This window comes from Lampetra fluviatilis, chromosome 14 (assembly GCF_964198595.1).
Source record: "Lampetra fluviatilis chromosome 14, kcLamFluv1.1, whole genome shotgun sequence".
Taxonomy (NCBI): Eukaryota; Metazoa; Chordata; class Hyperoartia; order Petromyzontiformes; family Petromyzontidae; genus Lampetra; species Lampetra fluviatilis.
This window is the reverse complement of record NC_136288.1, coordinates 3540626-3552677: the sequence shown is the minus strand read 5'-3', so window position 1 is coordinate 3552677 and position 12052 is coordinate 3540626. Positions and strand designations below refer to the sequence as shown.

The 12052-nt window shown below is 49.4% G+C and overlaps 1 protein-coding gene across 2 annotated transcripts; it reads left to right on the top strand.

The window, feature by feature from the left end:
• The first annotated feature begins 849 nt into the window (after positions 1 to 849).
• LOC144935733 (uncharacterized) lies at positions 850 to 11409 on the top strand. Of its 2 annotated transcripts, none has more exons than XM_078862479.1 (3): positions 850 to 1069; positions 5240 to 5870; positions 10277 to 11409. In XM_078862479.1, the coding sequence occupies exons 2-3, from the start codon at positions 5261 to 5263 to the stop codon at positions 11113 to 11115; spliced, it is 1449 nt and encodes a 482-aa protein (XP_078718605.1). In that variant the 5' UTR covers positions 850 to 1069; positions 5240 to 5260; the 3' UTR covers positions 11116 to 11409. The 2 variants fall into 2 exon arrangements, with proteins under 2 accessions (XP_078718605.1, XP_078718603.1); XM_078862477.1 differs by having other exon boundaries at positions 10274 to 11409.
• The last annotated feature ends 643 nt before the right edge of the window (positions 11410 to 12052 follow it).

Genomic DNA, 12052 nt, shown 5'->3' with positions numbered 1-12052 from the left:
CGCCCCCACCCTCCCCCCCACCTCGCCCCACCCTCCCCCCCACCTCAACCACGCTCCAAGCTCCACCTCCCCCAATTGAGACCTTAACAATGTTGTTACCCCCCCTCCCTTGCCCACAATATTAACCAGGCCAAACCCCCTCATCTCAATCACATCAATAACCTCTCACCCCTACATTAAGTCCAAAATCCGCCTCCCTCCACCCCGGTTTTAACCACGTCCATAACCCCCCCACCCACCCCATCTCAACCACGTCCATAACCACCCCCACCCCATCTCAACCAAATCTATAACCCCCATCCCATCTCAACCACGTCTATAACCCCCACATTAATCACGTCCATAACCCCCACCCCATCTCAACGACGTCCATAACCCCCACCCCATCCCATCTCACCCACGTCCATACCCCCACCCCTTCTCACCCACGTCTATAACTGCCCCCCCCCTGCCTCCCCCGCCCCATGGTAACCAGGCCGCTAACTCCCCTGTCTGGGCGAACTCAGCGCTGTCTCCCCGTGACCCCCCCCACCCCCACCACGACACTAACCACGCCCTTAATTCCTCCTTTACTCGCCGACCGTCCAATAGACGCGCGGCATTGAGTTACCCCTCCCCACCCCCTCCGGCTTTGTTGGGAAAGGGGGAGGAGCGTACCCCCACCCACCCCCGAGCTCGTGGCGCGTGCACCACGTGACGGGGCGGCGCGCGACTGGCGGGAAAGTGGTCGGGCGCGCTTTGTTCGCGGCGCAGTGGAGCCGGGCCCCGTGCGCGAGCGCGGCGAGGCCACGGAAGCGGCCACGCGGGAGATATTTGAGATATTTGCCACGTTTTTGTGATTATTTTAGAGGAGGGGGATTTTTTTGCGGGGGATTTTTTTTATTGTGGTGGGGTAAGGGGGAAGTGTTGGTTGTGTAGATTTTTTTTTTAAATTTGTTACTGCACGTGCGGGAGAGTGGTGATTTTTGTTATTTACAATTGGAAGCAAAGCAGCTTTTGTGCGTCTAGTCGACCCCGCGCGCTGCCGGCCGGCGCGGGGCCTTTGGCTGCCGCCTCTGCCCGGGAAGAGGTGAGAAGCGACCCGGGGCCTGCGGTGGTCCAGGGGGTGGTTGGTGGGGGGGTCTCTTATATGTGGGTTGTCAACCTAAACAAAGGGTGGTGTCTACGTCTTTTGGGGTTATTGGCTTCGCTGGGTGGTTATTGGCTTTGTAGTCTGTGGGGTTTGGGCCGGCAAGGTTCAGGAAGGGTTGGGATCATGATTTGAGGTTCAGGGTTTTAAGTGGGAGTCATGTGGCTCTGTGTTCTAAGGTTTGGTTCACGTGTATATAATAATAATATCGGGCTTAGAGGTGGGTGTGTGATTGTCTAGTGATTTAGTCATTGTGCCCTCGTTGTGGTTTCTTGTAGGGGTTTGTTCAGTTGCAATAAGTTTGGGGTCGAGAGGTTTAATGGGATTGAATATCATGGGTATGTTAGAATGGTCTTGTTCGTAATTAATCGAAATCACGTCGTAAATTAAGCCTACAATGCGACTTGGATTGTAATTAGAAATTAACCCACGTCTGTGTTATGATCTACAGATGATAGCCCTCTTGTTTATGTTTTGGGGATCAGCTGTTTAAGGTCTCCTTGGTTAAGTTAAGCGCATTTACAGCCTAGAGGAGTACTGTATAGACATCCAGGATCTTTGGGGCAACGGATGAACCTGCTTTCCAACTTCTAAGTATTATCTTCTCGTATATGCAGGACCCTCCTGAACATTAAGGCCTTACAGGATAAATTCATGGCATTGCTATTATCATTCAGCTACCAGAACCCAGGGACCCACAACTCCTGGTGTCACAACTGTAAGTCTTAAGCGCACTGGGTTTTGACACTTTGAGCCATGTGCACTGAGTCCTAACAACCATGAGCTGAATCACTCTTTGCCCTGAGCTTTGGATGTCTCCATCATGGGCTTTGAGATGTTTCATTCTGGGTTGTATGAGGGTTTAAACTGCGGAGACCATGAACTGTATGTATGGTTTACTTATTGTAAGCATAAGTTGAATGAATCTGAATCGTGGAACCTGAGTCCTGGGAACCGTTTGAAGTATTGGGAGGCTGAGCTCAAATTATCCCTGAACCTGTGATCCTTGTTTCCTGGAAATTTATTCCTTGGAATTTTTGTCGTGGGATTGTGAACTCAGGGAGCCCGTCACCCACCCAGAACTGTTCTTTACAGCAGGGCTTGCACTGCAGACATTTAATTCCGTGCATTTAATGTGTTGTGTGTTAGGTGAGGACCCACTGAGATGCTTTGTTTCTATGTCATGAACCTTGCATGAAAGGGACTGTTAGAGGGATTGGCCAACCCAGGTCCCCTTTAAAATTTAACTTCTGGTTTCAGTGGGCTCTTCGACACATGCATCTTACAGCTCTTATATCAATCCACTCGTGCTGTGCCGGTCTTGAAGATTATTTGACCATACTTTACCATGCCTGGTCAGTGTGGGTTGATGAAAGCCAGGGAACATAGCTTGAAATCATAATAGTATGGTGCAACAATGGATTTTTCTGCGCTGTACTCTGCGATCCAAGTTTATTTGATCAAAGGTTTATTCCACTCTTACCTGGTTTCATAAAAAAATGTAATATCAACGTGGACTTTTTATTTCCTTTTCAAGTTATCTGTTGGCAGTTTTCACATTCGAGATTGCTTGTTATTGACTCCACAAAGGGGCAATGATTTTCTGTCATTAAAGTGTTTATTTTGCTTCGCATCTCATTGCTGTGGTTTGCGGCAAAGCTGCTGCTGTCAGACTGTGTTTTGCTCCCCCCCCCCCCGTTGGCACTCCACAAATGTGTGACTCGTTGTAATGCGTGCGCTCAGATTTTTGGTGAAACGTGCCAAAACAGTTTAAGGTAACTGGCCCCTAAACCGTGGTTTTATTGTTTAAGTGAATTGAGTGATACTGCTGATTGATGCATCCGATCGTGATCTCTTGTCCGTTTTTTATAAGGGATATCTTGAGAAACTCCAGTTGCTCTGGGTTAATATGTGCACAGTACAATCGACAGTTGATACAATGGTCAAGCTTCTTAAATACACTCGCCTCTGTCCACCCGGGAGCATGTATCGCTACACCACAGCCAATTGGCTAGTCTAGTCGCATGTGGTGGAGTAAAGGGTGGGTACTTCATATCTCTTCCAACACGTCTGGTCAGTGTGGAAGAGTAGACCAAATACCTTAAAGTGGAAGCCCCTCTGCCAGCAGTCGCGTCAGGAAGCAATTGCAATGCTGCACCTTTACTGCTTGCAATCTGGCGTGGGAATATTGTAAAATGTGGGTTTTGAGTCATCGATTAGAGAGTCGAATGCAGTCATTTTGTATGAGTACAGTACCATTATGCAGGGAATTTAGATGGCTTAGAGCTTATGGATAAGATTACGGAACATGATACAATATGCTGTCATTAAAATTTAGACATTGGGAAAAAAGCCCAAATAAGCCATCTCCAGATGCTGTGCACTGTGTAACCTGATACATGTCAGAAGCCAACAGCAAACTTCAGCGAATTTCAAAGGAGAGTAGTGAAACTGGATGCGGTTACAGAACCATATTGCTGATAGGAACTCTGTCCTGAAGAGAATGTGAACGAGCAGATTAAATAATAACACTTAATACACAAAGTGTTTTATAATTTGAGTGCTGGTGACTCATTGAGCCGTTTGGTGTGATTGGTTGATCACCACGTACCACCCGGTCACAGAAACCATAATACGTGTATACCATGCCAATGTATCCGTGTCTCTGAGCAGTAGGGTTTCAAGAGTTGAGAATGCCCACCTAAAATAACAATTACATATTTTACCAAGCTTAGTTTCGGAGGGTAAATTTGGGATCTGTGTTGTGACCTTGGCACACAATAACCTGTTCTTGCAAATGATGTCACGGGCCACTCAGGCGTGTACTCATTCCCCTACAATGCATTTATCATAGTTTTATATAGGATCTCATAAAAAAAAGCCCGAAGACAAAGCTGACAGTTACGACTACCATAGTTGCAGCCAAAGCTGAATGATGTTGCATTCACGCGAACCTCGAATGACCCAAATCTATGGCATCGATTTTAGCGAAATCTATGCCGTATCCTTGCTCAGGGGAAAGCCACGCCTATGCACACTCAATCAGAAACTTTATATCTGATGCTGGAAATGTTGGTATCCGGTCCTTTGACGTCTGCGATCTAAGCAGGCCCGTGTCTAGGAAATAGCCGCACAAAGGTAGGTAGGGGCAACCCCATGCCAAACCCGGAATGCTGACACCAATGCAATCTCACAGGCAGCCAGTGTAACTTTATTAGCAACGCGGCGCATGAGCTGGCAATGCCTGGCACCAGAAAGAAACCTCGCGGCCAAATTTCTGAAGCGGTTGCAGCTTAGTCGAATGCCTCTCAGTTGCACTCAATGCCCACACCGCTCGCCAACCCACCCACTGACTATATAACAAGCGTAGCCAGCGACCTCCATTGATGCCAACGTTTAGCAGCAGGTAGTGAAGAGTGGTCCAAATGCTCGTGTTTCTAGAGGCCCTTGTCCCGCTGACACAGTTTTTGGTCAGTTAAATGTGGAGACGCCGCTCATCTGCTCGGTCTCGCGATTTGAGCAGTGTGCAATATCTGCCCAATGGGGGAAGAGGTCAACACTGCGTGCCTCTCAGAGCTGTATTGAGGCAAGGTGCCCCTCTGATCCTGCGGATTAGGGGCTGCCTTACTGTGGCTGTCTGAGCCCTGGATTAAGCACGTGCCTCGAGATCAAGATTGGCCAAATTAAGGAATGGAGTTTGCCACCGAGGTTACACACAGCGCAAGATAGGAGTAGCGATGCACTTTGCCAATAGATATGCATCTGAGACGTTTATCCAACTGTGCCACTCCACTTACTACACGTGTCATGCATGTAGCGTAGCAGTTCAGAAATGGGGAACAGCGTGTGAATGGCTGACAACTGTGCAGAGCTGACCTCTTCACACTGGGAAATTGATGTATGTTTTTTCTGTGTAGAACTCTCATTAAAGCTCGTAGGCCATGGTTTCTTGTACAGGTGCCCTGTAGGCAAACCTGCCTCTTGTATGGAGTCATTAACGATATTGGAGTTTTTGTGCTCGCAAAAAATGCAAATGATTTATTGGCGGGTGCGGAAAACAAAGAACTGTTGGGATTTGAGAGTCGAGCTGACCACACTTGTCTCCCACAGCGCGAGTGTCCAAACGTACCCATGGCCTGGTTCCCGAACACCTTCGGCGCCACAGTCGCCACTGCATCGTGGCCCGACTCTGAGCACGAGTGCGGCTACTTCTACGACGACCCCGATGAAGACGACGAGCTCTTCCGGGCCGGCAGCCTCTATTGTGCCGCGCCCGGTGAGCACATCTGGAAGAAGTTCCAGCTGCTGCTCGGGCCCGGGAGCGGCTCTGTGCCCGCGCCGGGCCCCCTGTACGTGGGCTGCCCTGCGTCTCCGGGTTTTTTGACGCCGCCATCGCCGCAGCGGCTGGTGGATGAGGGCGACGTGGCGGCAGCCCTTCCTCCCGAGCGGGGCGCGGCGCAAACCTCGCCGTGGCCCGTGCTCGTCCGCGACTGCATGTGGGGTGGTGCGGTGGCGGCCGTGGCCGTGCAGGGCTCGCCGGGGGCAGGGGGAGGACGCGGCGTCGGTTCTGCTGGCGTCTCGGCACCGCGGGTCGTGCCGCCAGAGCTGGGGCCGCTGCTGCTTCCGTCGCGGTCGCCGTCGCCCGCGTATGGACACGCGCGTGCACGTGTGCTCGGCCGCACGGACTCGGTAGGCTCCGACAGCGACGGTGGGAGCACCAGCGCCTCCGACTCCGAATCCGGTGAGGGTTCGATGATGCCAGCTGCACACACTCATGTGGCTTCAATCTCTGCATCAGGCGATTTTGGAAACTCCAGCATTGCAAAAAGTTACATTGTTGTACTGAACTTCTATGCTTCATCAGTTGTGGACCTGGGCATCATCTCAATATTCCACGCTGACTAGTGTGGTGAAGTATGGACTAATAACCCCCATAGCCTGCACAAAGTGGGAAGCCCCTCATCCCACAATGGGTTGACGTCTGTGCTCCCACATATATTTGGGAGTTTGGAAGTACAGTACAATAGTGGAATGTGCTGCACTGCCATCTATTGACCACCACATCGCACATCCCCACAGCCACCTATATTAACTTCAACCCAGCCGAGCGTCAGAGATCTGATGAGATTGGGTGCGCTCCGGGTAATTTCGTCGTAGGCTATAATTAAGTATAATTGATGCAAATTATACGCAATTGTTACCTTTAGGCTCATAGAATGAACAAGAACGGAAAAATTATCCAGAGCATACAAGACGAAATAAACTGGACTTGATTCATGATCCTGAAATAATAAAAAATAATCAAATCACTGGGAGGTGTTAATTGATCTTTGTGTAATGAATTGTATTCACATTTCAATTACTTTGCGCTTGTGCGTACAAAATCTTTGATGGTGTGAATCTTTAGAAACTTCTATTGGTTTAAACTTCGAAATTGGAAATAGCGTACGAATGTTTGAATCGATTTATCGATGGCAAGTCTTACTTAATATTAGGCTCTTCGTTACGGAAAACAATAAGAAATTATTAATGAAACAATGATTGTGCTGCGACAAATGCACGGAATATTATTTTCATCATAATAATTGCACCATAGTCACATTTTAGTTTTATGAGGATGTGCACTGTGCTCCTGGCATTTTGACCTCAAGAAAAAATAATTGCAACAAAGTAGAAAAAGTGAGCTCTCGTCCTGTTTGCAAGGCTTTCACAATGACCATGTGCCTCCCTGAAAGCCCAGGTGAACGTTTAGTTTATTACCTTACGGCTGTTAGCTGTGTGCATAGCACTTAAACGTGCCTGGCTGAGCACGTGCTCTCACAAACAGGATGTAAAAGGCCAAGTAGTTCAAACACACAGGTCGTGCACGTGGGCTTTTGCGCAAGGCAAGGCGGCTGTGTTAGAACCGCTGTCCCTTTGTCAGGCAGTCGCGACTGTTGGACTCTTCTGTTCCAGCAAAAATGAGTGATCGTAGTTGATTCAAGCATTTTATAAACATGAAAGGCCTTTTATACGAAGTTTGTGCGGCTTAGATGGATGGACGTTTCTGGCAGCCCATTGTCAGAAGTACACCCAGTAAAACGGCAACGAGTTGATAGGAGATTTAATCATAGCTGCAAATTATAATGTTCCGTTATTGAAGTCACTCCGAACACTCTGAAGGACACAAAGCATTTGCGTGATTAGCAAGTTTCCTGATTAAAATAGATGCGAGTGTTTTTTGTCGGCTATAAAATATTCTCCTGATTATTCCAGCATGTTGATACTCGGACCAAAGCAACCATTTATCACGGTCCAAATCTGCCAAATGAAGAAAAAGTGGAATATTCGTAGCAATCATCGCCCCCTATTGCAAAGACTTTGCAGGTCATGTCTGAAAAAGTAATGAGGCTCGGTAGAGCTACCAGGTAAACATGTACAATAATAATAACATCAGGAAAGCCCCTACATACAGCAGATTCTCGTATCACAAAGGGAATTGGAGTTAGAAGGAAAAGTGTGTTTGCGCTCATCATTTATAGGCTCAGATTGTGGAATTAGTGATGGAATCATGTGAAATTAGAAAAAAAGTTTGACTGAATGGCCAGCTGGCTTGCTGGAGGGGGAATGGCGGGCAGATGGACGGATCATCGCGTCAATGGCATTTAGTAATCAAGTGGCAGCTCTAAGTCCGACCATCGTCAGCAAGTGACATGCTGGGTGGAAGAGGCGACCACGAGGGCTGTGGGCTCTATGCAAGAGAGGAATTGACGGACGGTCACGTCCAAAGAACATGTGGCCTGCTAGTCAAAGTGAAATAAAAAAACGAATCGCTAGGTGCGCTCATAGTGTGGATCCGAGGCTTTTGAGAAGACCAAAGAGTTGTTTTGGGACAGCATTTCCTGGGGCCTTTATCGAAAACAGAATGGTGCATTGATAGCTGCAAGCATTCGTTGAAATGCTCCTTTGTCGAATTAACTAACTTTGGTTTCATCACTGAATAATAATTTGGGGAATAAAAAAGAAACAATCTCATTTTGTTCATTGTCAGATCGTTAAAAGTGTTACAACCCAATCCACATGCTGACAATTTATTTTTATTCGATTGGTTTATTTTAGCGAAAATGTGCTGATGCCTCTCCATTACTAAAGATGGGGCTAAAACGGCACGGTATATTGAACTTCTTTCACACCTTACGTAGCCAATCGTGTGATGTGCTTTGGCCGTTTTGTAAATATGCGAATCTGGCCCTTGGCGCGGTGAAATGGGTTTGCCCCAGTTTTCAGCCCGTGAACCCTGTAGAATGAGGGAGCGGTGTTTGCTGAATTCATGTGTCGCCGGGTAATCTGGTGTCGCCGGGGATCCATCTGCCCGGCCGGTAAAGCCTTGGAGTGTGGATTATGGCCCTCGGTCCAGATTATTGAGGGGTCAGCAACCATCTGTTGTGTGACCTCAGGGAGGTGGAACCTCGACCTCATTCTGTGAGCTCTCGATGGTCAGCAGTTTAATTGTTTATCAGCTGAGGTGACCGGGTGGGTCGGGTGAAGAATGACCTTGTCAGAGCACCAATTGCAACTTTGCTGAGAATCTGGGTTATAATCCAAGAGCTGTCCTCTTAACTGGATTTTAAGTGTAGCAAGTTGAGTTACCAATCACTGCACAAAAAACGTCCAGCATAAATTTAACATTTCCAGTATATTCGGCATATTCCAGCCCTGAGAGTTAAACATTTTTGGTTCGATTGCCATTTGATTTCCATACTTTATGGCAAAAAAGATGTGCCTCTAGAGTGGATAAGAGGCTGCAGATTCCAAGAATACAGGATGAGATGTTACTATCCTTTGTGCAAGCACTTCCAAGAGTTCATGAACAGTGAGCCTGGCGAAATTTGGAGAGCGCATCGTCAGTAGTGTACCTTTGGTTCCTAGGGTGTTTCGGCCTTTCACACTATACACCCTCCCCAAAGGCGGCCAGCGACAGGGTGATCAATCCTACGCTTGCGTCCCATTCCCAATTAGTCATAGGAGTTGCCTTGTTGTAGATAGCCAACATCCCATGGGACTATGCATGGCAGGGGCGTCCTCCTCCCTGAGTCAAGCATTGTTGACCGCATACCTCCTGGCCCTCTCACTTCGGGGCCCAGCTGGGGTCTTTGCTCTTCATCCAGAGCCACTGACTGCTGCCTTCTGCCGCCTCCGATACAGCTCTGATTGCCGAACGCTGGCTCTGGCCCTTAATTCCCAGGTCTCTAAGCAGTCTGGTTGTAGATGTTGCCACAAAACCTCTGCAGCCCACCTCCACTGGTCGGACTTCTGTGTTCCAGCCATGATGAGAAGTCGTTCTGTGATGCTGTATGGTATCTTATGACAAGGCGGTGCACTGCTAGCTGCAAGTGACTCAAAAGAAAATGTGTTGGTCTCGTGACCTAATGCGAATAGAACAAAAGCTATTTCATATATTGTCTCGAATATAAGCAATACATGTATTAGCCGTAGTGGCAGTCAGCCACGCAGCAGATATTGAATTTCAGGTCATTGTGGTACAGTGAAGAGGAAATAGTTCACCGGGTTCTATGTGACCGCTGCGTTGCTCCGAGCTCCGTGTTTCCCTTTACGGAAACACAGAGATTCACACTGCTGCTGCGTGGGGGGCTGTATCTGGAAATGCTCTACTGTAGCTACAGCTGAGCGAGCCTGTCACTGTGCATTGCGTCAGTGGACCCCCGCAAGGCAGCGCTGAACACCGCCGTGTACATCCTGCACGCGGAGAAATTCAACGAAGCACGGAGCCCACGTCTCTATAAACACGGGCTTGCTCTCGAACCGTCGGGTGTCTCGCCCGTTAAAGGGAAGGAGCGATCTAAAAAACACACAGGTTCTTATTTTGTTGATTGCGTGCCCAGCCTGTGAGTCCAAAGTTGCCCTATGTGAGTTTGGAGGTTGAATTAAAGGAGGAAAAAGTTAATAAATCGCACATGTGCTCCATGGTATCACTCGTAGCCTCACCACCGCCTTGATGTATTAAATGTTTAGCAGTGACATAAATAGAATACCATATCAAGAGACTTAATCATCACTATATCTTTTTTCCTCATTAAACAAACGTCAATCCATTAATGTGAGAATTTATCAATACCCAAAAGTAATCTATATTTTTCTTTTCAGCAGAAGACGATGAAGACGATGACCACGATGATGATGACGACGACGATGATGACGATGAGATAATCGACGTGGTGACGGTCGGGAAGCACCGTACAGGCGACACGGCGGCACCGGCTTCGGCGCAATCTGCCGCCTCGTGCCGCCCCTTTGCTCTCCTGGTGCACCAGGAGCAGCACAACTACTCGGCGCCATCACCCCCGACCCGGCCCGCGGCTGCCCCCCTCAACTCTCGGCACTCCCAGCCAGCCAAGCGGCTGGCGCCGCCACCAGCGCTGAAATCCTCGTGCGCGCTCCGCTGCAAGCCCCGCGCCGCCGACCCCGTTTACGAGATTGCGACAGCCGTAAAATCGCCAACGTCCAGGAAGGGGGCGATAGCGGGACCGTCCCTCGACGTGACGTGCCACGCCGCGCAAGGCCTCAGGCCGTGCGTTGTCACCACCGCCGGCCCGCGGTGCGGCGCGGGGTCCCCGCCGCGCCACGCCGCCGGGCCGTCGCTCGTGCCGTTCGCATCCTGCGCGCCAGTCTCGGCCGCCTGCTCCGACTCGGGCTTCACTTCGGGCTCGGGCGACGACTCGGATGAGCACGGCCGGCGGCGCAACCACAACTTCCTGGAGCGGCAGCGGCGCGAGGACCTCAAGCGCAGCTTCCGCGCGCTCCGCGACGAGGTCCCCGAGCTGACGGGCAACGAGAAGGCGGCCAAGGTAGTGATCCTGCGCAAGGCCGCGGAGAGCGCCGTGGCTGCCACGCGCCGCGAGCTCGGCCTGCTGGCCGAGAAGGAGCAGCTCAGGGCCCGCAGGGCCCAGCTGCAGCGGCGCCTCCTGCAGCTGAAGAAGGCGGCGTAGGCCAAGGTGCCGCCACCCTGTCTCCACCTCGTCCGCTCTTCATCTATGCCCGTTACGCGTCTCTTAAAAGTTATTCTGTTTCCCGCGTGATATACGGAAGGGTGGCCCTGTGTGTGTTCCCCGGATAGCGGGTGTTTATTGTTGAAAGCAAAAACAAAGTTATAGTTTGTTGGGAATGTTTGTATTTTTTTACATAGTTGGGCAGCCTCTGCTCACGGAGGTTTGCAGGTTTTAGCCCAGCACTCTTACATTTGCGCACCTTTACTGTGAGCCAAACCGACAGTCCAAGGACGTTTAGAGGCTCCTTTGTCTACTAGAGGTTTGAAAATACGATTGTATGAACAATGCAGCCTGGCTGCCATTTACATTTCATGGGAGGAAAAAAAATGCAATATTTTATTAGAGCATTTCTACACTAAAAATAAATGTACCATACATTTTTGTTTAATTTTCAACTAAAATAGGTGTTTATGATAGTGGCTGTCAGGGTCAGGAAATGCTCTAAACCAAGGGGGGTGCCCAAGCTGTCGCCAGAAGCCATTGTATGGTTCCATCAGCATCTGCACAACAGAGTAAGGGGGGGGGGGAGTTGTACTGTTGGCGGCTGCAGCAGTCTTGTTGATGGTGATTGTGTTGAGTGATGATGCATGTTCTGGCGGTGAATTTGCTGACTGTCACAGAGATAGTGATGTGGCGATGGTTGTGTTTTCTTGTTATTGATGTGGTGATGACATATTCGGTGGTTATAATGGTATTAAGGATAATAGCGATGTTGATGGTGGTGAACGATGTCGTGGTGTCATTGTAGGAATAGTGAGCTGGTAAAGATGGCGTGGTTTCTGCTGAATTTGTGTCGGTGATTCTGGATGTGGTGACGGCTGCGATAATATCAGCCACCTGGTGCAGCCTTGCCACAGTATCGCCAAACAAGCCTATG